Source organism: Microplitis demolitor, chromosome 1, assembly GCF_026212275.2.
Source record: "Microplitis demolitor isolate Queensland-Clemson2020A chromosome 1, iyMicDemo2.1a, whole genome shotgun sequence".
Lineage (NCBI taxonomy): Eukaryota > Metazoa > Arthropoda > Insecta > Hymenoptera > Braconidae > Microplitis > Microplitis demolitor.
In genome coordinates this window covers 18,340,740-18,363,722 of record NC_068545.1, presented here as the reverse complement: position 1 = coordinate 18,363,722, position 22,983 = coordinate 18,340,740, and the positions used below count along the sequence as shown (strand labels likewise).

Here is a 22,983-nt window from a genome sequence, read left to right as displayed (position 1 = left end):
AAAAGCTGCAAGTGCAATTTTTCAAAAAATCCAAAAATTATAAGACGTCAGCTAAGTTCGGTATCACGAATAATTGTAAGTATGATTCATAAATAAAGAAAAAAAAATAATAAAAAAAAAAGTAACGATATTAATATCAGTAATTGGTGTATTATTTTATTGGACAGATTGTACTCATTAATGTCTGTTACTTTTATTGGTATTTTGTCATGCATATTTAACAATAATAATAATAATAATAATAATTAATTAATTAATTAATAATAATGTTGATAATAATAGTAATATATGTGTATATGTATATATATATATATATATATATATATATATATATATATATATATATATATATATATATATATATATATATATATATCTGATTTAATTTTATTTATATCTCTCTTTCTCTTTCCATAAATTAAATAAATAATTCTTGACTGTTTGAAAATAAAACAAAAATATTTTACAAAAGTAAATATATAGCCATAGATTTATCAGGTGATTTGTTGTTATTATTATTGTTGTTTTTATTTTTATCATATCATTTATTTTCGGGATTTACTTACTGGATTTAAAGTGAGAAAGATAAACATTATCATTAATTTCTTTATTTCTTCTAATTTAAAAAAGTAACTAGACATCCGGAACGTGGATTTCATTATTTTTGTTCCAAAAATACGAAGCTTACGTGAAATTGATTTAGAAATATATCTTCTTTTTTTTACAATTATTTCCTACGTAAAATTCAAAAGATTTTTTTTTTACATATAATTTAAATACATTTATTAAAACTGTATTCAATTAGTCAATGTTTGTGAGAAATGTATAATAAAAATAACTAATTTTTATATAATAAATAAATTCAATTCTACGAAAAAAAAATAATAAAATAAAGTAAAATACAATTCAAAAGTCGAGTATACATAATTAAATTTTGTTTTTAGTAAAACAACGTAAGAGACTCAGTACCCGATCACTCATATATTTGTATATCTATTTACTAAATACATTAAATGATCTAGTAGTAGTTCCCTGATTAAGTACTAAGTCTTTTACCATGAGAATATTAATTAGACAGTCAATTAAAGAAGAAATTAATATAAAAAGCAAGCAACAAAATGAATATATATCAAAAAGAAATGCAGCTGTCCGCCTATTTTGGCTAATAAATATCATACCTAAAACCGTCATCATTAACGCATTATATATAATATGTTTTTTAATTTTTTTTCTTCTTTTTTTTGTTATTATTATTTTTATTATTATTACACCAACACTTAGTGGTACATAATAATTATCTTCCGGATGTCGAGTTGCTTTAATTATTTTATTTAGTTGTTGCTGCACTCGCCCGACTAAGAAGCCGTCGAGTCACAATTGTCACACACTGGACTTGAGGTATTACATTATTATTTATATAAAATCCTCACGAGGCATGACGATATTGTACACTAAAAAGTGTGGCGTGTGGTTACAAGTGATGACTAAGGGGCTGTTGCTGCTGTTGAGATGATTGTGATGATTGTTGCTGCTGCGACTGTGTCTGTTGTTCATAGAAAAGGACGTACGCTTCACTGGAAATAACCGAACTTGCTGACACTGATGACACTCTGCTGTCGTTGTACTCGTGCCATTCACCAGAGTATGGATGCTTGCAGTAGGCGGTGTAATGACCCGAGTATGGTGTACCCGAGTGATTGGCTACTCCGTATAAATTGTACGTACATCCTTGAACGCCTGTTGCGGCAAAGGCACTGAGATCCAACCCCGTAAGTGGAAAATCAACTAGCACACTCAGTTTCGCGCGAAATCTCTCCGTTGGTGAAAATCTTTTTAAATCTATTAATTTTATTTTTATTAAGGAAAACAAATTATCATTTTTTTTGGATAGTAAATTAAATTAAGAAAAAAAAATTATTATATAGTAAAGGATACGAATAACTAAAATCTTGGGAAACTTTTGAATGCTAAATCGCTTGGTGCACTTTCTTCTCATCTGGCATTTGGAACACGTGGGTTTTTCATCACCATCCATTATCTCTGTCTTTGTAAAGTGTTCTAGACACTGATTAAGTTTAACTGTACCACTTCGTGCGGGTATTGGCAAACTTAAATCCCAAAATGGATCTAGGGTAACTGAAATGTGATCGCAGGACGTACACTGAAGAGAAGAACGAAGTTGTCCGACAAACACATCAACAATAGTACTGTCCTCACTGCGTAAATATCTCTTCCAACTTTCAGCCGCTTTTTGGCTGTCTCTGATAATTTAAATATAAATAATTATTTATTGTATGCATATATAAATGTGTACGTCCAATCATATACTCACGTAAAGTTATCAGGTATATCTGTTAAAATAGGCTGTGGTTTGACAGCAACTCTGTTTACGTCCTCGTGTAACCCTTCCAACAAATATCGGAGAAATTCTTGAGCATCCTGCTGGGCGTAACCCATAAATCGGGGGGCAAATCTTTGGATTTGATGTTTCAATGAGGAGGTATTGACTACATGATCGCCGCTGCTTTCCCACAATTCATTAATAACCTGGGCGAAAACTTTTATCAAGGCACCTTTCATGCTGGACGTTGATTGATTAATGTCATTCAAGTACTGTTCGTTTAACAGGTACTCAAGTAATGGCTTCGTGTTGCTGAGACATTGGATCACGCTATTCATAAAACACTACAATATTTTCATTTATTTAATATCCTCATCTAAATTTCATTAATTATTATATTGTCTTATGATAATTAAGAAATTAATTAATAACTCACTGTATTTCCAATATTTCTCAATCCATTAAGGCCATAGTTCTCATCCCGTCGTGTTGGTATCCGACTACTTCTTGGTGGCCTTGAGCTCGAACTCTCCTCCTGTAATATATATACACATATATATTAATATATACATAGACAATATTTCAATTTGGCACAAGTTTATGGCGTAATTTCCTGTAAAACGTGAATCTGTAAGTCTTTTGTGTGAGTAGCGAGTGTATGTGAATTTTGAGTCATTGGTCAGTTTCCGGTGAGTCGATAGTTTAAAAAACAATAATAATAAATACTTTTGTATCTTTTTCCGTAAATTATTTTCGGTGTTTTAGCAATTTATTAGTCGGCAAATGTTAAAATCACAAACAAGCCTCAACAATTAATTAAAAAAAAAACAATAACAAAATCAATTAGACAACAAAAAGAGCATTAATAATAATAATAATAATGACAAAAACAAAATACAAATTATTTGTAAAAATTTGTTTATTAATCTTCTTTTTTTTCTATGTATTTAAGGACAAACTTGAAGCATCACGTAAAGTACTCACCTTGACCCGAGCTACGAGTGGCCTTTCACGAACGACGTGAGAGACTAATGAACAAGTGAGTCTCGAGCGATATAGAGCAGGGACGTGAGGCTTTTTAGTGTTTAGGGGTGTCGCAAGTCCGAGGAAAAAAGCAAATATAATTCCAAGAACCGCTAATGTCCAAATGGACCAAAGGCACCAGTTTATTGCTTGAACGAGAGCCAGTTTACATTTAAATAATCCGCGATACTTAAACTTTAATACTGTGTTGTGCAATGAGCTCCTAAATTTTTTCCGTTACTATTAAACTAAAAACCTTCAATCTACTCTAATAATAATAACAACAACATTAAAACTTGTAATTTAATTAAAATACTTGCAGAAAATAATTTCGATTGTGAAAAGATTTGATTACTTAATAGATATATAATAAAATATGTAACTTTTGTAACCGGTGTAGTTGCACTTGTTTGGGAACCAGGGGAGCGGTCGTCGGAATCTATTAATAACAAAACCCGATGGGTAAGACTCGAACGAGCGAAGTTAGTCGTCGTCGTGGTTGCTGGTGACGACCAAGAGACTGCGATTTCGAAACGCGACAAAGTTTTTGAATGTTACTTATTAAAGAAAAAATAGATACTTAATTTTTTAAATTTTTCATTTTCAGAATTCACTTAATAGCAAATACTCACAATTATTGACAATGAGACGTCGAAATCGGTACACGAGTAGTGCCGTCTAAGAATATTTAGATGATTATCAGTATTAACTAATTGTCGATGTACCGTTAACGAGTTTAACTATTATTATTATTAAAAAAAATAAAATATACTATTGCTAAGTAAATCACTTCCGTCATTATTATTATTATTATTTTTTTTACACACAAAAAAAGATTAATAATAATAATTATTAGCAAACTCTCAATAATCCACGTGCCACTGACCAAGTACGATGTAGCAGCACCAACAGCCGCAATCATAATAATTATTTTTCTTTCTACTTGTACTATTTTTTATATTTTTTGTCTTTGTCTCTTCACACACAAATAATAATTATAATAACAATAATAATAAGGTAAAAAGATGTAGGTTCTTGTTTAGTCGTAGTCGTTGAACGATTATTCAAACCGAGTACCCGATAGTACCTCACCCTGGGATTGCTCAAGCGCAACTCGAGTTGCCAAAATCAGTAATTGGCGCGCGGGAGGAAGTAGAACACGAGAGTATGTATCATACGTCTCGTTGCAGTCTTGTGCTGTCTGTAGCACGTGGTTATTGAGAGAGCAAATGAGAAAAACAAATCTAATGATAGAGATAAAAAAATAATAAAAATAAAGTAGTGTGCAAGTAATCAATAATAATAAATGAAATAATAAGAGAGATGAAAGTCGGCCGAGGTCAAGTCAACTCGTTGTCCCGGTTCATCGACATTCCGTTGAACGCGAACAAGACGTTACGTTAACTACTCACAATCTGCTCGTTGACTCCACGAGAAATGGCCTGATGAACACCGACTGGTGAATTGGACGTGTTGTTTGCCGCTGTCGATGACGTGGATGACGAGGATGATGGATTAAAACGGGAAGCGGCATCGCTCGGAGAATCATCCCAGTCGAAGAGTGATCTGGAGGTTGATGCTTTTCCTGAATCATCATTGTGAGTTCCCGCGGGTCTCGATGTCACCTTGGTATCGTCTACTATACTACTGGGATTCCCACCTGTGTGCCCTTTCCAGCTCTGAATCATGATGCTGTCCACCTCTGAATCATTATCTTTTAAATTTTCAATTACACTATCTGTTGATGCGATGTTTGATAAATTTTTATCTAATAAATTATTTTCGGTGTCACTGGGATCCAGACTTATTTCATCAAATCCATCATCAGCATCATTATCACAGTTGTTGGTGTCTCTCTTGATTACTTGATGGTGGTGACTTTGCTGTTGTTGTTGTTGCTGCTGCTGTTGTTGATTATTATACTGATTACTATCATTTGATAATGTCCATTGTGTTGGCGAATTATTACTACTATCACGAATAGACAAGCGCGCACTAGTTATAGAGGGGACCGAGCTCTCTAACAGAGTATCTCCTAAAGAAGAGATTTCTCTGGTAAAAGTGCCTCCAAATAAAACAGAATTATTACAGGAATTATCCTGGTGATTATTGTTAGTCAGCAACTCCGTATTGTTATCGGGATTAGTGGGTGGTTGTATTTTAGTCCACGAGCAAGCTCTATGATCAGCGGGTGCAGCAGCACTACCATCACCATCACCAGACGTGACTGACAAAGACGACAAAGTATTGTAACTATTTTCATTATCAGTGACACTGGTTATCGGCCCGATAGCCATTGGTGTCGTTGCTGTGGAATTGTATGATTCGGAAGCAGGAGAATCTACGGGACTCGTAAACTGATGATCAGTGAACGATGATAGGGATGAAGAGGAAGGAGATGATGACTGTAAAAGGGTTGTGGCGGTGGTTAATGTTGATGAAGTTGTTGTTATTATTGGTAAGGATGATGGTATTGCAGAGGATGATCTTTGCGTATGGTCAGCCAACGTCGGATGACCGTGATGGTTTAAATTATTATCGTCATTGGCGTGGTCACCGTTACTATAGTCGTGGTCATGATGATTGTTAATAATAATACGATGCTCGTCGTCTGCGTATTGTTGTTGTTGTGGTTGTTGTTGAGGGTCATGGTCATTGTTATTGTTGGCGTTGTTGTTGTCATTGTCAACAAGAGCAATAGCAGTGTTGTTGACATTGCCATGGTGAAGATTATTTCTCGCGATATCTGGAATAATATCGTGGTCTTGTTCCAATGATGATGATGATGATGATGACGGATGATGAGTTACCTCGGTAGCCGCCGGGGCGCTGTCAATTTCATCACTTCCGGTCAACACCGTGTTTAGTGGATTATTTCTTCGTTTAATGTGTCGATTACTGGTGGAGGACCATCTGTCACCACCGACGAGTGAGCTGGATATTTCGTTTGAGTACGAACGATCACGGTGTTCACGATAGCCAATTGAGTCACGTTCGTCGCCACCGTGTAGCTCAGCAAGGCCACTGGTTGAGGATGACAATGGAAATGATTTACAGTGACCATTCAGTGTACTGCTGTTACTACTGAGGCTGCTGTTGCTGTTGTTGCGGTATATACTGGGCACATAATTGTCTGGTGAATATTTTGAACGAAATTCACCGTCCGATAGACTCAAATTACTCGACGCTGGTAAACTGAAACGTTCACGATTGTTTGAAGCAGATGAGGCAGATGAGGTGGTTGAGGATGCTGACGAGGTTGATGTTGATGAAAATTTTGGCGGCAGCTTACTGGCTGCCAACGAGACCGACCCGCCTTCACTGTACGATGAGACTGACCTGTAAAAAGTTTTCAATGTGAGAATGCAGGACAAGTTGTTATATATTGTTGCTTAAAATGGGCTTCAAGCCAAGGGCTTTTTATTTTTTTCACTTATGCAATCCCAATGCTTCTTGCATTAACTATTTTCCTACACTGCTCTTATCATCAGTATTCTAAAGTCTACTAAACCAGACAGATATATTATTATTATTTTCCTACGTCAGTTATTTATCAAAAGATTATTATTATTATTATTATTATTCAATACTTTTTTCATACTGTTTAGATTTTTTTTTATCTATTATGTATACACATAATCCTAAACGACATTTAAAGTATTATCGTGATACTTGTTTTTATTATCGTTTAACCCATCAACAAGATTTAAGTCTCTACACAAAGGAATTTTATTCATTTTTTTTCCCCTACGTCGATAGATAAATACAGATATATTGAAAATGTTAAGAAACCACTCACTACATTGTGCAGACACAATCAATCGCATTCTGCAATCTCGACTGTATATTATTAAATAAAATCTATACTGCAACGGCCTGGAAAATATTTTCATCACATTCAGCATTTCTACTTTACTTATAAATCGAAAAACATACAAGTTGTGAAAGTTATTTCACAAATATGGAGTCTGCGAAGTCATTTTTCTACTTCATATAAAGTGACTTTATTCCATCCCCGGGAATTATGTAGCAGAGCAAAATAAATATAAGGACGAATAAAAATGGAAAATAAATTCGTCAATTATAATAAAAAAAAATGTATAAATTACAGTAACTCTGGTATGAAGTTTATTTTTGTCTGGACTAATATTAGCATCGACTTGTTTTAAAGTGAAATGGAGAGGCTATCGTCGAGAGAGAAAAAGAGAGAGGAGGGAGAGAGAGGTAAAAAGAAAAGTACTGTAAACAATTCGTGCCACGGTACTCGGGTGTCCTTTGACACGATCATTATTCTTCCGTCGTAGACGACCCTCAGGGGTTGAAAGTACCCCCAAGGGAAAAAATCCGGCAGATGCTAAATCGTCGTCATGCTAAATGCGAGTCACGAGTGGCGCGGTCGTGACCCCTGCTCTCTGTTATTCACTTCTTCTTTCTTTATTTATTTATTTCGCTGTTTCTTGCTCTCTCGCTCTTCCTTCCGTTCTTCATTGTATCTCCATAGAAAAAGAACTTTGCGACCCCTTATCTTAAACTCCGCTTTATAGGGAATATAGAACATATTCAAGAAAGTAGAGCACCAGTATAAGCAAAAGAAAAAAACAGGAGCAAGAGCAGCACAAAAATAACGACAAGAGGATTTTTAGTAGACAGTCGGTCACTAATCGGCTAATGCTGTTGTGTTGATACTAGTTGAACAGGATCGCGGTCTTGTATCTAGACCAAGGATCACCCCGAAATCCCGTAGAGCTTGTTTCTGTAAATTCAATACGATTGACCGTGTCAAGCGTGCATAGGTAAAGAAGTGTGACCTAGACCTCTTGGATTATATCTTTTAGTTAAAGCTACTACTACTTCTACTACAACAACTATTATTATTATCACCATTACTGCTTTAATAATAACAATAACAATAACCAGTAAGCTATGAGAATATTAAGAAAACAAGAACGTGACCCTTTACAATTTAGGCGTGAACTCCGTAAAGGCTTTTAATTGGTTCTTTGTATACCTGCAGAACAAAAGAAAACACGCCTGAGCTTTTGTCAATGTGTTGTGTCCAAGTTTAAAACGCATGCGTATACTTTTCTCATTCTCTGTTACCACTATCCTGCTACCTGATATTTTCTCTCTTTCAGCTCCTCATCGTGGCAATTACCCCCCGGGGAAGAAATGTCCTCACCCTTGTCCATGCCCATAGAAAACAACGTTGAAACAAAGCTTGAATAATCACGTAAACAACAACAACCCGGATATGCCAACATCAAGACAAATTAATGTGTCATAAAATTTAAGTTATAATAAAGATCCTGTCACCCAGTAGCTGTGTCATTCGTCATAATAATTTACTTTTAAAAATAACCCGCCCTGATTTATTTATTTATTTATTAATAAATATAACAAACCTTGCAGGGGAATAGTGATTTTTTCTAGACCCAGATAGATAACTGGTGGACGTTGGTGAGCTGTAATTAGTGTGGTCAAGTGCCTTTGATGACCGACAGGTATTGAATTTAGTGGTTGTTGTTCCACTGCTGATCCCACTGGAGGTCGTTGTCCCGGTGGTACTGCTGCTGAACCTTCTTGTTGGTGATAACGACGCCATTGAGTTGTATGATACTGCTGCGACGGCACCTGGAGGTCCACCGCGATGAATTGACATTGCACTAGCTAACACGTGCAATTTCCTTCCCGCTACCTTCCACTTTCAGTCTCTAAACATACAAAATTTTAAATTAAAGGTAAAAAAAAAAATCATGATATGAATCATTACAAGGATACATAACAAGGTCTCGAATAAAATTAATTCGTTTTATTTAACAGATACCATAATCGTTTTATGCGTTGATTAAAAATTCCTAAACTGGTTATTGAATTTAAAACTACAACACACATCTACATACACTCCTCGCGATCGTTATGTATGAATTCTGTTAGTGGTTGACCTAGTTAACACCTCTGACTGGAATTATTTTAAAAATAGCTTCACTACACTAGTACTTTTTTATTTTACGTTCTGTCATCTACCCAGTAGCACACACGCGATTATATTTTATTATATATTATTTTGTACAAAACGTAGAGTTTTTAAAAAAATATCACCGTGAAGAATAAAATTTTTTTTTATTATTATTTATCTCTCTATTGAAATATGATACTGTATTTTGAGACGATAATTACAAGGACTTATTTCGATGTTATGTATTATTTTAACAATCAATATTTATGCATAATAATGATATTGTAATATTATTATTCATTCATTCATTGATTCATTCATTCATTAATATATTATTCTGTCTTATTATTATTTAATGACGTGAAATATGTTGAATAAATATTTTATTATTCTTCGAAATTATATCAATTTGTAATACAGTATTCTATAAAAGGCCATTGTGAAGGTCACCCAAGTAGTTCTTCGAAAAATTAATCTAAACAACAAACTTTATTAAATACATATGTATATATTTAATAATAATCCATAAAAATAAATGTAAAATATTCTAAAATAAATTTTCTATTCGAAAATTAAGCGACGTCAGATTTGCTGGTATTTTAGCGCATGAGAAATAGAATAAAATAAGTGCGCTTTTACATACTACGGAACAGTGAATTTAGAAAGAAGATGCATTTAAATGTAGAGAATATATTTATATGTAAAAAATGCCTTGCGCACTTGCTGTGATAGAGCGAAATTTTTTTTCAGACCAGTCAGTCGGTGGCGACTTTCCAAATCCCTCAATACTCTCTTTTCCTCGCCATCATCATCGTCATAGTCATCGGTATATATCAACAAAATACTCCCTACCCATGGCTATTTTTAAGACAAGATAATACGCAGTCATAAAAATAACATTTACCGTCTTTATTATATATTTTGTTTTGAATTTATAATACCTAATAAATTACCAACAAATAATAACATTTTATATATAATATTTTATGACTTGTCAGCTGTAAATAATTATGTTTTATTTTCAAGAATTTAATAAATAATTAATATATGTATGTATGTATACAGAACAAGAAAAGTAATCGACTCAAGAAAATATTTTTCAAGACAAACATTTTCAGAAATCATCAAGATTATTTTGAGCCAAGAAAATTTGTCTCTATCACTAGAGATTTCTACTTTATCTAAAAAAATTTCGTCATTAAAAAAGTTTTTACTTGCTCTAAGAAATTTATTGCATTATAAATTAAAAATGAAAATTTTCTGGCGCCAAGAAATCCTTTTTTTCTGTGTGTGCATATATGTATCAGGATGAAAATAACATTATAATGATGTGTGCTGTGTATGATTGAATGCCAAAGACGTTATTCAACTCTCCAATAGAGCAAATTAAATCGACAGATACACGCGAGAGTTACATAATCGAGGGTAAGTCTAATTCCCGCTGGTGAATTGATGGTACTATGATGAGATTAAATATTTACGCAACTTTATTTCGCGTCTACTGCGATTCCACTAACCCATTATCGTTATTCATAACTAAATTTAATTAAATGTCTATTATTATAAATTAACACTCAGAGGTTTAATTATTTAATTTGATTAATAGATCTATTATAAGCTCAGTTTAACCGATCGAATGACAGTCCTTGCGGATGTTTCATATTTATATAAATATATCATATATTACATGATCATAATGTGCTTTTAAAACTCTCCTCTTTCGGCAGATTCCCCCAGAGGATTAAAACTAATCGATAGCGCGTGTATGCACGTGGGAGTTGCGGCGCTCTAAGTAAACTAGGTAGAGGAAAATAAAAAAAAAAGTAAGAGTGTAGAATTGAATAGAATGTCAGTGTGTCCAAGTTTTATAGAATCTCACGGAGTGAAGGAAAACTTTTAAATGCACTTGAGGCATAACTATAAATTCTTATGAATATGATGACGATGACGATTGTTATATTTATAAGTGTCTTTTACTCCAATTACTTTCTCGGTTATTCTCGTAATTTGAATTTTTAAATTTGCCTCCTTTTCATTTAACTCTTACTGCTAATGTCTTTTTAACTATTTAATTAATGCTGACCCATAACAACCTAACCCTTTTGGAGCATGCGACATATTTATGATTATCCCAGATGAATCTGCGACAGGTGATTTTATTTACGACGAAACCGCTCGCTATTACTGAGAAATTTTAATACTAATTTTCCACATACAAGAAAAAGAGAAAGAGTTTAAATATGATATGAAATATGAGTGAAGACCTTAATCTGGGTATTCCTCTAACCTCTACGCCCACATAAACGAAAGCGCGTGATGTGTTGATGTGCGATGAAAATACTCACGGAACTTATAATCCACGAAGACTACTACGTCGGCGAATAAGACCAACGTTGAATAAAGTTTTATTTATTTTTTACTCTTAAATATACACACGTACTTTCTAATTTACTCACTCGCGTACCAACGCACGACATTCGATATCTTCCACGTCACATTAACTAATTAATTTTATAAATCCTCACACCAGTTAGATTCAATTCACAAATCCGACTAATAAATTTGCCCAGTCATCAAGATTCGAAAGCCTTCTCTGGTGACGTCATATTACCGGGTTTTATAGTACTCATTTATTTCCTTTTTCGTTTGTTTCAATTACGAACATACATATATACCTTTTCATATATTTTCCAATGGAAATCAAGAGCAAATTCCAGAGTCTTGATGCAAATTTATCGCCTACTTATTCTCTGGTGAAACTAAAACTAGAATCGATATTCTATCGATTTTTTTTACCACATTAATTTAAAGTTTGCTTATGATTATAAAACTTAAACTAATACTAAACTAAAACTAAATTTATTTCTCTCTCTTTCTACATATATTTATACACATACCCGTGTATATGTATATAAATATATCTATATATGTATATGTAACAAGATGCCTTGTATTGAGAACCTTCACATTTAGCTCTTCCTGTCTTATTCACACGCGAATCACCACTGCCATTTCATTTGTACAAGTGAATTATAAAAAAAAAAAAAAAAAAAAAAAATTTTCACAAAAATGGATGAGCTCTGGAGCTGAAAAATTATTGCTGGATTAATTATTAATTCAATTTAAATTTAACTACTTACTAATTAATATATAACACTTGGGTTATGGTGTCTGTTACATATTTTATATATCTTTATATATATAGGTGATACTTGAAAATAAATGTAATAAATATCAGAATCCCTGAGTCAACTTGAGAAATATTTACCTTTCTCCACGGCGCTCCCTTGTCTTGTTAATTTTCGTTACGTTGCGACACAATAACGTTAACGTTAACTTTACTACTGACGAGGAGATCCCCAGCCAACAACGTGCGTACAAACAATATGGCGACTATTACTACTAATTCACAAGGTTACCGATTTTTAAAAATATTATCGCGCTTTCCGCGATCACCCTCAATCCGCAATACGAATACACTTACTGCTTAACTTAAAATATATATATCTATATATAGTATATATATTGAAATAATAATATTAAATAATGATAATGCGAAAAAAAAAGTTTATAAACTGCTTTGACCGACCGCGGAACTTTAAGAATTATCTAGCGCCCATTTTGTTAAATTTATAACTGCGGCTGCGCGGCAATAACCGGGAAAATTTTAATTCTTGTAAAATTACAATTGTTTGTATATTTAAAAAAAAATATTTATTATACAATAGTTAACATATTTGTATATGTTCATCCGCTGGTTTGCTTGTTGACGTAGTCTTGTGCTAATTTAGTTGCATGTTCTACGCCTGCTGGTGTACCGAATTGCTCTTCAAAACTGACGTATTTTTTAAATAATATCTTCATTTTCCGTGGGGGAAGTGACTGCATTACTCCTTTTTCCAACACTTTTCTGTAATTAGAAGAAAAAAATATATAAAATACATCTAGATAAGTATAATTTGAAATAAAAAAAAAAATAAATAAATCATACCTTGCAGCGTCAAAGTTTTCAGATTTGACCAATACGTCAACGTAACTTGACCAAACGTCAACTCTCTTGGGGTATGAGATCAATATTTTTTCAAACAAAGTTTCAGCTCTTTCTTTATCACCAAATCTATTTTCCATTTGGGCAAATTTCACCATCAAGTTGACATCTGAAATAATCAAATCCATGTTTTTATGTTTTTTCGTAGCTCTGATATATTTTACAAAAATACTTACGTTCTTTTGGAGGCAAGGATTGAAGCGCACGTTGCATAAGGAACCGTGATTTTTCTTTCAATCCAAGTTTGAGGAATGCGCAGCCACACTCAGTCCAAACATCTGGGTCTTGTTTGAATTTGCCAGTGACAGTTTTAATCGTGTGCTCAAGCTCTGAATTTCTCGCCGCATCGGCATGGACAGTTATCATGTGAAGATAAATTTTCTTGGTATCATTGGCCTTCAGTGCTTGCTGGAAGACGTCATTCAAAGTTTCAGGTGTTCCGAATCTTGACTCCAAGTTCAACCAACCTTGCCAAACATTTAGTCTTTCACTTTCTTCGCGGAAGTTTATTGTTTTAAGCGCACGTTTAGCAACAGCGCGGGCTTTTTCGACTTCCGTGGCTTGGAGATGATACGCCATGTACTGGAGCCAAATTAATGAACTGTCAGGACTCGCTAATACTAATCGATCAAACTGATCAACTGAATTTGGCATCTGATTACTCGCTAATGCTTCTTCACGTTGACGTATTTCTCGTTCTTTTTGTCGCTCGAGTTCATGTCTTTCAGCAGCACTCAATTTTTTCTTTTTCTTCTTCGGTTCATTATCATCTTCATCTTCGCTGCTACTCGATGATTCTTCAACTTTTATTTCGTCTAATTTGTTATCCCAATTAAATCCACACTCTGGTATACTGAGACTATCAATCATCAAATTTTCTTTATCAACTTTTTTTTTACTTTCCTTGTCTTGCATTTCTGTCTTATCCTGTTTATGTTTTTTCTTCTTGTCTTTTTTATTTTTCCCATTATCATTATCATTTTCTTTTGCCACATCAACTTGGTCATCATCTTCATCTTCGCTCTTTATTTCAACATCTTCCTTCACCTCGACAATATTTCTATTAGTTTTTGTTGAAACTTTTAATCTCTTGATGAGCAAATCATCACCTCCGTGAATGTAAGCTGGTTTTTTTCTTTTCAAATTTTTATTCTGCTCAATACTGAGTCTTCGGGATTCAAATGCTGACTTAACGACGCCAACGGGAGTCAATTCAGCCTCATCACGATTAAGTATAACGTAACACCTGACTTTTTTACCCACTACATACGATGATAGATCAGGTTTCATGTCATTAGCGTGTCTACGTGTTGGCAAAGAAACTAAAGTACCTTTTCCCTGACCCTTTAACACAACCAGAGCAAAGAAATTAGTTATCAAAACAATTTCACCTCTCAACTGTACCTCCAACGAATCTTCTGGTAATTTATTTTGTTTACTGTTAATTGAACTAACAAGAGTTGGTAAAAGTGTCACTTCAACTAACTCATGAATGTAATTTATCCACAAAACAGTTGCTTCGACTTGATTACCCACTTTGTATGGCTTTTTAAAGTGACATGAACGAACAGTCGCAGCAACATCATTTTCCAGCTTCAAAACAAGCCCGTGCTCTGTAACTTTATCAACAACTCCCTTTACACGCTGCCCCAAATGCATCGTCGAGAGAGCTTTGTTACTGTAGTACTGATGAGTTGATAATTCTTTGAGTTTACTCAGGTATAAAGTTAAAACATCAACAGCAGCAACCATATCAACGTCTTGCTTGACAGCATCAGTCCAAACTTCGTGTAAAGATACCGTTAGATGAATTTTATTTTCTTTCTTATTGATAAAAGTTATTTTGCCAAATAATATTTGATGGACTGACAAGCTCTCGATGTCTGTAACTTTGTTGAAAGGAACGACACCATAATCGTTAAATCCTTCAATAGGTAACACGACTTTTAAACCTTTTGAACTGATGTCGCTGATAGAACATGGAATACAATCATCCACTTTTAGATTATCCATTTTAGTCAACTTTTCTTGAGGAATGTACGTTCGTGTGAGCAAAAATTTAGGTGATGTAGAAAATACAAGTGCTGTCAGTGAGTCGCCAGGTACACATTTGGCAGCCAGGTAACCCCCTAATTCTTTACACGGCGCCATGTGACCAGCTGGCAAAAATCCGGTGATACTGTCACTGTCATCGCTTTTAGTTATCCTCAAATAAACTCCTTCTGACGACGACTCGACGACGATCCCCGCAACTTCTTCACCAATATTTAGTTTTATTTCCTCCTTTTGTTTGTCTTTTTTCTCAGCAAGATTTAAAATTAATTTACCGCCCTCGTTTATTTTTTCAATCTTTACAAGCAAAACTTGACCATTTCTGTAATTCAAAATACCCCCGGTATTTTTGTTTAAGAATTTTGCTGGAATAAAACCCTTGACGTCACCGAAAAATGACACAACCAATCCCTCCTTTTTAATAGCAAAAATAGTCGCTTGATACTTCGAGCCAACAGTCGCATCATCGATATTAGACAAAATACGATGTTTACTTTCTACTAGAGATTTTTTCAGCGTAAATATCCAGCCGTTGTCTTGTTTATTTCTACCCAAAACTCTCGCTGTTATTTTCGCGCCTACTTTCAGTTGTTGTTGTTTTTTCTTAGCATCTAGCCCACTATCAGCAACATGTTCAGGCGGTACGTCTCCGAATGTGTTGCCGGATTTGACAAAAATAAATCCATTGGGATTGAACCGCATAATTTCAACAGTCAATACATCTCCTGGAGTGACAGTATCAGCAATACAACTCTTAGCTTTCAGCAAATTTTTTTGCATTGTACAGACGTAAATTCTATCAAAAATATCATAAGACAAAATTCGGCATTTGTGAGTAGACCCAGGTATAAATTTACTCTTTATATTTTCAAAGTCAACTTCAGTTCGTTTAAAAGATACGAAACCTTTTACTCCATCTTTTAAATTCAAAACAATTCCTTTGGTTTCTCGGTATAAAACAGCTGCTTTGTCAACTATATCTCCAACTTTAATCGAATCCTTTTCTTTTTCAAATGTAAGTTCCGAGAAATAAGCGAATTTGAGTGTTGGAATGATGTACAAAAGAGTTACGGTTATTTCGGAGTCAGGGTGATAAGACTCGAGTGGCTCATTAAGATACAATCGATTAATGTAACCTGTATTGTTTTCATTGAATGAAACCCGTAGACCATTGCGTAAAATTTTCTTAATAGTGACGTCCAAACGAGACCCTGGAATTATTGAGTCCAGTTGCTGGCTACTGGAGCTAACAGTTGACATCAATCGTTTTGATTTTGTTGAGAGATTTACTGTGATCACGTTTTCGTCCGTTTTCACTTTTTTAACGGCGCAAAATATTTGTTGCCCGACGTCTGTAACCATAAAACTTTGATTAAAATATTAAATTAAACAATTATAATAATAAACTTACGATATTTTGCATTTTCAGCGACATCTTCATGAGCCAAAAATCCTCGGAGAGTTTTAATTCCAGTGTCGACCACATATCCGTGATCTTCAACGCTGCTTACTGAGCAAACGATTTTTGAACCTTTTGCTAAACTACCGGGGTCAAGATTTTGATTTATAAGTCCTGACTCCAGTGATAATTTAACAGAATTTTTATCATCTGGGTTAACGCCTTTGACATAACATACGACGTAATCACCACGTTTGAATAATTCATTGAGAGGTTTGTATTCGGTGAGCTCATTATCTGTTGTCTCGATGACTTTCTCTAACAAATTTGTGTAAGTATCACTTATATAAGTCGCCAAAACTTGTCCGCTTAATCGTCCTGGCAATGATACAGTTATATCGTACTCTGTGGAAGTGTAAATCCGTCCCAAAATTATCATCCCTTCGACAATAGTCGAGTAAGTCAGACATTCAGCAGTAGAGGGTCCGAAATCTTGATCATCCTTTTTCTGAACATCATTTTTAGTTTTTTTACCATGACTTTTCTTTTTACTTGATAGTTTCCGTTTGTTGCCTAGTAACTGGAATAAATTAGAGTTTAGATGAATAATTTTTATGAGCCAACAATTAATATAGAATAATGAGATTTGTGGTTTTTAAAGAAATCTAAAAATTATTAGACTCGGGTAATTTGAGTATCATAATAATAGTAAAATACTTACAAAATTTGATGGAGCTTTGGCAAAAGTTTTTTTACCACCTCTTGGAAAGTCTTCTAACGTCATCTTAAAATATCAATAAAATTTTATAAAATTATAATATCAATACGCGTAAATAATTTGTTTCTAGGTTATGACTTCAACCCACGTGGGAAAAAACTATAGGGTCGAATAAGGAAATCGAAACGGAGTTCAATAAAAAATATATGCTAAGATTATAAAATATTAATTACGTACTTTGATTAGTAGTAAATAATTTATTTACAATAAAAAACACAATACTTGAATTTTTGTATAAGCCCAGTTTGTAATCAAATTAATTTCTCAATATTTTTTCTTGCCATCTCTGGGCACGGATAATATTTTAAACTTCCCCCTCTCCAGTAAATTCAAAATGGCCGCTAGTCGGTGTGAGAGAGTGTATTCGGAAATACTCTAAATCTAGCTATCGCTATATGATAACCCTTGGTTAGAGCTAGAGCTAGAGCATTTTCAAATGCACCCACAAACAAATTTTAATAAAATTATTAAATTTCAATTTTGAAATTTCGCGCCGTTGGCGCCACTGTGTGTTGCTGTATTCATCGTTCAAATTTTTGTTAAAGTGGGGGTAGGAGAATGATTCGCAAAGTCGATTGCTTTGTGCCAACTGGCGGTCCAATAGCGGCAGCCAGTATCATCGACAATGGCAGTAGTAGTCCAGATCCTTCTTTACGTTTGAACTGATACACAGTAGTGCAGTTAAATCGTGTAAAATTGAGCAGTGATTGTAAAATTTATTTTTTGTTAATTTAAAGTGTGCAAAGTGTCTGTGGTGTAGTTAAGTGTTGAATGTTTAGTGCTAGCGTAGTGTTGCTGATGCTGATCTTCCAAGTTCCTGAGCAAAATCATCTGGCATCGTCTGGTGGGAAATAGCAGTTAAGTGACGTTTTTTAGCAGTAATACATTTGGAGCAATTTAAATCAAATCTCCAAGTGTATTAGGATACCCTTCTGCATATTATTCCCCCACCAAGGTTTGTTTAAGCACTTGTGTTTTTTTTTTAATTTTTTAAATATTTTTCTGTCATATTCTGCCGCCAGTATACTACTGATGCAAACAATATATCCATTTCTAAATATTTCCTAATTTCTTAAAATATAAAAGTGAAAAAATTTCGTTCTAAAAAAAATATGTACATTTTCAAATCTCCCACATTTTTAATGAAGAAATTCCTTACAAAGGTAAGTGACGTTTCATTTTTATTCAACTGTTTAAATACAAATACTAACAATCCGAGTATTCAAAAAAACCAAACACTCAGCCTTAATTGTAAATTAATTTTTCAATTTCTCCTAAACAAAAATTCAAATTTCCTAAAATTATCAAAGTAAAAAATATTTGAAATCCGGGCCAGTAATTAATTCTTCAGTAATCAACGAACGTACTATTAATTTTATTATTCAAATGTAAGTATCATAAATAATTTTGCCACCACCAGCGCCATCTTTATATTGCCCGTCATTTTTTTTTTCTCATACTACACTCATACAAATAACCAGCGACAGCGACACCAACGCATCCTAACGTTCCCCATCACTTGTTTTTTTACAATAATGTCTGTAATATTATTATCAAATGGATTCATAATGAAAATAATTATAAAATAAACTTACATTTTATCTACTGTAAGTCTATCAAGGTAAGCGCATAATTTATTACCCGCTAATTAATTGAAAAGCGAAGGTGTAATCAATACAAGCTAAAATAACATCCAATTAATTATTATTATAGGTCTGTTTGAGGTTATTGTTATCATAAACATTGATAAAGTGACTTGGTAGAGTGATAAAAACAACAATAATAGTAGTAGCTTATCACAATGAGATACCGAGGGCCAGTATGGACAAGAACAGAAACGGAAGCATTGCTGAGTTCAATTATAAAAAACAATTTGCTAGAAAAGTCTGCCACAAGTGGGCAGCTGAGTCACTCGCTGGTGAAACCGTTGCAGAGCAAAGGATTCGAGCGCACCGCGATGCAGATAAGACTTAAATTGCGCGCGCTGCGTTTGAGCTACCAGAAATGCAAGAAGAAAGGCTGCTCGCCAAATGCTATGAAAGAGTGTCCCTACTACTCGTTGCTGAACAAAATATACGCGAACCAGGAAGAGCTGATGGTCAAGCAGGAGCCAGCCAACGAAACCTTGGAGGAGCCTTTGAACATTAGCGATATTACCAACAATACAAACATTTGGATTGATCAGGAAGTGCAGACAATGTTGACGATAATTGACGACATGTGTCTTGCTAACGACTTATCGTTGAACGGTTTCACCAACTCAGCACTAAAGCTGATCAGCAACGCGCTCCAAATATCTGGAATAAACAGATCTGTCAACCAGGTCAGGATAGCGCTGACGAGTCTCAAGGTTGCTTATGTCAGAAGTCGGGAGTCTCTGGAGAAAGGGATTGAGACTTTGACTTGCCCTTACTACGATTACCTGGACAAGATCTGGGGCGGAGAGAAGATTAGTCGTGACTGTGGGACAAAGAAATGTCAGGTCGAGAGGCTGCCTTCCATCGATGACGCCATCAGCGAAGTCATCCAGGGTAAAGACATCCACAGTCGTCACCACCATGGCAATGAAATTGATCTCAAGAACGGATTGGAGCACGAGGTCAACAGTTTCTCCCTTGATGATAATAATTTTACATTAGACGGTAATAATTATGGTTTGAATGACGATAATAATTATACACTGGATCATACCAATTATAATGTTGATAATAATTATTTGTTGAATGACAATTACGCTGTTGAGAGTATTGAAAGTATTGACGATGAGGATGATGACGAAGATTCCGATGGTAATCCTGCTGTCGTTGTTGATTTATGCGGTGATACTGATGATAATAATGTTAATAATGATGACAATCCAACTCAAATTAATGGTGATGATAAATTAAGCAATTGCAATGGTCAAGTGCAAGAGACAATCGATGATACAGATGATCAAGCTGTTAAAAATATTAATAATAATATTGATGCTGATGCTAATGTCAATACTAATAATAATAAGATTAGTAATAATGTTAATAATAATAATGTACAGACACCCGGAACACTAAAGAGAATAGTCTTGTGGACGCATGACGAAATAATGGTGATGCTGAAAACTATCGAGGAAATGGGTTTGATGAAAACCAAAAAATTAAACTTTAATAATGCAAACAAGCTTATTGGTCCATTAGCTGAGCGCGGGTACACGAGAACTAGCTCGCAGATCGTAAGCAAAATAAAAAACATGCGTTCTAGTTATCTAAGATGTATCGGCCAGGGCTGCACATCGGACGCGCTCAAGGAGTGCCCTTACTTTGAGGCTCTCGACAAGATCTACAAGCAATTTAATAAATCTCCAGGAGTTATGCTGGAGTCGGAAGAGACGAGTCCGAAAAAAAGTCTGCATAATGATACCAATGGATTTATTAATGATAAAGAGTCTGAGTCATGTGACCACAGCTACAATTCTGTCACTATTGACAATGATAATGACGCTGATAGAAAATTAAAGAAACCTGACCAGGATGTCCTTTGGTCACCGGTTGAATCCATCGTTGGTATGTTTTTCTTCTTTTTTTTTTTATTATTTATATAATTCATTTATTTATATGATAACAATTTTTTTTTGTTGATAGAAAATGACGTCAATATGAGAATAGAAGATCAATTTGTACCAACAAGTATTGAGCAAAATGGAGTGGGGATGGAGCAAGACGAGCATGAACCTCGGGAGCAACAAAATTATTTAGATGACGGTATAATGGAACATGAAAACATTGAAATAATTGATAACTGTGAATTAAATTCATCAATATTAAATGGGATTGATTCTGAAGTATCACTGGTTCAGTTTGTTAATAATAAAATAGACGGAGTGACAAATGACGACGAGCCGGTTGTCGTCGCCAATATTAAGACAGAAAAAGTACAATCTGACGAAGAGGTTGATCACTCACAGCCAACGGATATCACAATGTCACTTAACTCCGGCAAAATAATAAACCCGGACATCATTTTGGAGCACGACTCCTCCGCCAATGAGAGCGTCATCAGAGACAAAAGATCAGCAGCTACTATGAACGGTAACCTGAACAACACCCACGACAGTTTAATAGAGTTGAAACCTGTCCAACAATCGAGCATCAAGACCGAAGTTCTCGTCACCAACGAAACCTCTTCCTCGCGAGGACACTCGCAGACCTGCTCCGGAAACTCACTGAGCTCCGAATTTATGGAGTCCGTCGTCCAGCAGATATTGAAGCACGAGGAGCAGCTCCAGGAGCAGCACCACAGATGGATGGAGCAGCAATTCGAGATCCAAAGACAGCACGACCGTAGCCAGCGCGAGTTGCTGCTAAATGAGCTACGGGAATTCCGCAAAACATTAGGGCACTCAAATTCAAATAATAATTTTTTATCTGATCATTAATACATATTTTAACGTATATATTATTTTTATATATATATAACAATTGATTCAATTTATTTATTAGGTTCTTAATCAGTATCTCTTGCATTACATTTACATCAATTACGTTTAGTATAATTTTAATTAATTAAATAAATAAATAAAAAAACAAACAAATAATGAATTAAGTACTAATATTACGAGTAATATAATTACGATTAATATTATTATTGTAACCATTGTAATTGTATACAAAAAAAGAGTAATTTAAAAAAAGCATTATTATTAAAAATAATAATGACTAAATAAAATAAAAATAATTTTAAGAAAGAAAAAAAAAAGAATAAATAATAATAAAGATCTTATAATTTTTTGAAATAATTCGAGTATTTAAATTTATTTTTACCTGCTGGGTCAACGACTGCATGAATTTTATTAAAACTTCCGCGAACAATTGATCAGTTTCTCTGCTTAGCAACACGCGATTCCCAGACTAGATAATTACCAAAATAAATATATTTTAACGATTTATCAGTAGTTAAAATTCAAATGTAAATAAATTCATTTCCAATGTTTTCAGCTGACTGTCTTATTGAGTTGTTTTCATTACGGCTCTGTTACGTAGTCAATATGTTTACAAAATCGTTTTAATTTTCCGACGCACGTGAAAACTTTTATTGTTATTGCATTTCGTTTTGTGTTTTCGTCGGTTTACGATCAATCGTTAATTCAAAATAACTTTGTATACACAGTAAAAAATTGGGAGTAAATTCGGACTTTATTTAAATTCGAATTCACACGCAGCTTTTTTTAAAATTAATCCGCATACGGAGTAAATTTGAAGTTTGTCTCTTCACCAGGCTGGTCTGGATTTTATTTCAACCCGCATTTCGACTCGGAGTTTTAAAATGAAAATAAACTCCCCTTCGGAGTAAATTTAACTCCGGATTACATAAATAAGCAGTCACCTTCTCCGCATTTACTCCAAATTTAATT

At 34.1% G+C, this 22,983-nt stretch overlaps 3 protein-coding genes across 8 annotated transcripts; 1 reads left to right on the top strand and 2 right to left on the bottom strand.

Moving 5' to 3' along the window:
* Nucleotides 1–380: 380 nt before the first annotated feature.
* Nucleotides 381–12,892, bottom strand: LOC103578712 (ubiquitin carboxyl-terminal hydrolase 2). 6 transcript variants are annotated; one of them, XM_053742741.1, is made up of 8 exons: nt 12,589–12,889; nt 8,767–9,075; nt 6,175–6,703; nt 4,777–5,268; nt 2,778–2,876; nt 2,333–2,685; nt 1,936–2,261; nt 381–1,839 (listed from the first exon to the last, which is right to left on the bottom strand). In XM_053742741.1, the coding sequence occupies exons 2-8, from the start codon at nt 9,021–9,023 to the stop codon at nt 1,472–1,474; spliced, it is 2,424 nt and encodes an 807-aa protein (XP_053598716.1). In that variant the 5' UTR covers nt 9,024–9,075; nt 12,589–12,889; the 3' UTR covers nt 381–1,471. The 6 variants fall into 6 exon arrangements, with proteins under 6 accessions (XP_053598716.1, XP_014300569.1, XP_053598715.1 ...); XM_014445083.2 differs by having other exon boundaries at nt 4,777–6,703; nt 12,589–12,892; XM_053742740.1 differs by lacking the exon at nt 12,589–12,889 and adding an exon at nt 12,461–12,576 and having other exon boundaries at nt 4,777–6,703.
* Nucleotides 12,893–13,002: 110 nt separating this feature from the next.
* On the bottom strand, nt 13,003–17,931 carry LOC103578745 (protein RRP5 homolog). The gene is made up of 6 exons (XM_008559915.3): nt 17,775–17,931; nt 17,541–17,603; nt 16,832–17,399; nt 13,545–16,772; nt 13,312–13,477; nt 13,003–13,230 (listed from the first exon to the last, which is right to left on the bottom strand). The coding sequence occupies exons 2-6, from the start codon at nt 17,601–17,603 to the stop codon at nt 13,068–13,070; spliced, it is 4,188 nt and encodes a 1,395-aa protein (XP_008558137.1). The 5' UTR covers nt 17,775–17,931; the 3' UTR covers nt 13,003–13,067.
* Nucleotides 17,932–19,057: 1,126 nt separating this feature from the next.
* LOC103578754 (putative uncharacterized protein DDB_G0286901) lies at nt 19,058–22,262 on the top strand. Its single transcript, XM_008559927.2, has 3 exons — nt 19,058–19,218; nt 19,311–21,136; nt 21,215–22,262. Exons 2-3 carry the CDS (start codon nt 19,399–19,401, stop codon nt 22,006–22,008), a joined length of 2,532 nt encoding a protein of 843 aa, XP_008558149.1. The 5' UTR covers nt 19,058–19,218; nt 19,311–19,398; the 3' UTR covers nt 22,009–22,262.
* Nucleotides 22,263–22,983: the final 721 nt, after the last annotated feature.

What these genes read in the sequence shown, in the direction of transcription:
- LOC103578712 (XM_014445083.2), bottom strand. Translation starts at nt 9,023, where the DNA reads ATGTCAATTCATCGCGGTGGACCTCCAGGTGCCGTCGCAGCAGTATCA. An exon ending in GTGGAGTCAACGAGCAGATT is followed by an intron (nt 2,877 to 4,776) that starts GTGAGTAGTTAA and finishes TATATATTACAG; the next exon opens with GAGGAGAGTTCGAGCTCAAG. An exon ending in TCCCAAGATTTTAGTTATTC is followed by an intron (nt 1,840 to 1,935) that starts GTATCCTTTACT and finishes TAAAATTAATAG; the next exon opens with ATTTAAAAAGATTTTCACCA.
- LOC103578754 (XM_008559927.2), top strand. Translation starts at nt 19,399, where the DNA reads ATGAGATACCGAGGGCCAGTATGGACAAGAACAGAAACGGAAGCATTG. An exon ending in ACCGGTTGAATCCATCGTTG is followed by an intron (nt 21,137 to 21,214) that starts GTATGTTTTTCT and finishes TTTTGTTGATAG; the next exon opens with AAAATGACGTCAATATGAGA.
- LOC103578745 (XM_008559915.3), bottom strand. Translation starts at nt 17,603, where the DNA reads ATGACGTTAGAAGACTTTCCAAGAGGTGGTAAAAAAACTTTTGCCAAA. An exon ending in CGCTGAAAATGCAAAATATC is followed by an intron (nt 16,773 to 16,831) that starts GTAAGTTTATTA and finishes TTATGGTTACAG; the next exon opens with ACGTCGGGCAACAAATATTT. An exon ending in ATCCTTGCCTCCAAAAGAAC is followed by an intron (nt 13,478 to 13,544) that starts GTAAGTATTTTT and finishes TGATTATTTCAG; the next exon opens with ATGTCAACTTGATGGTGAAA.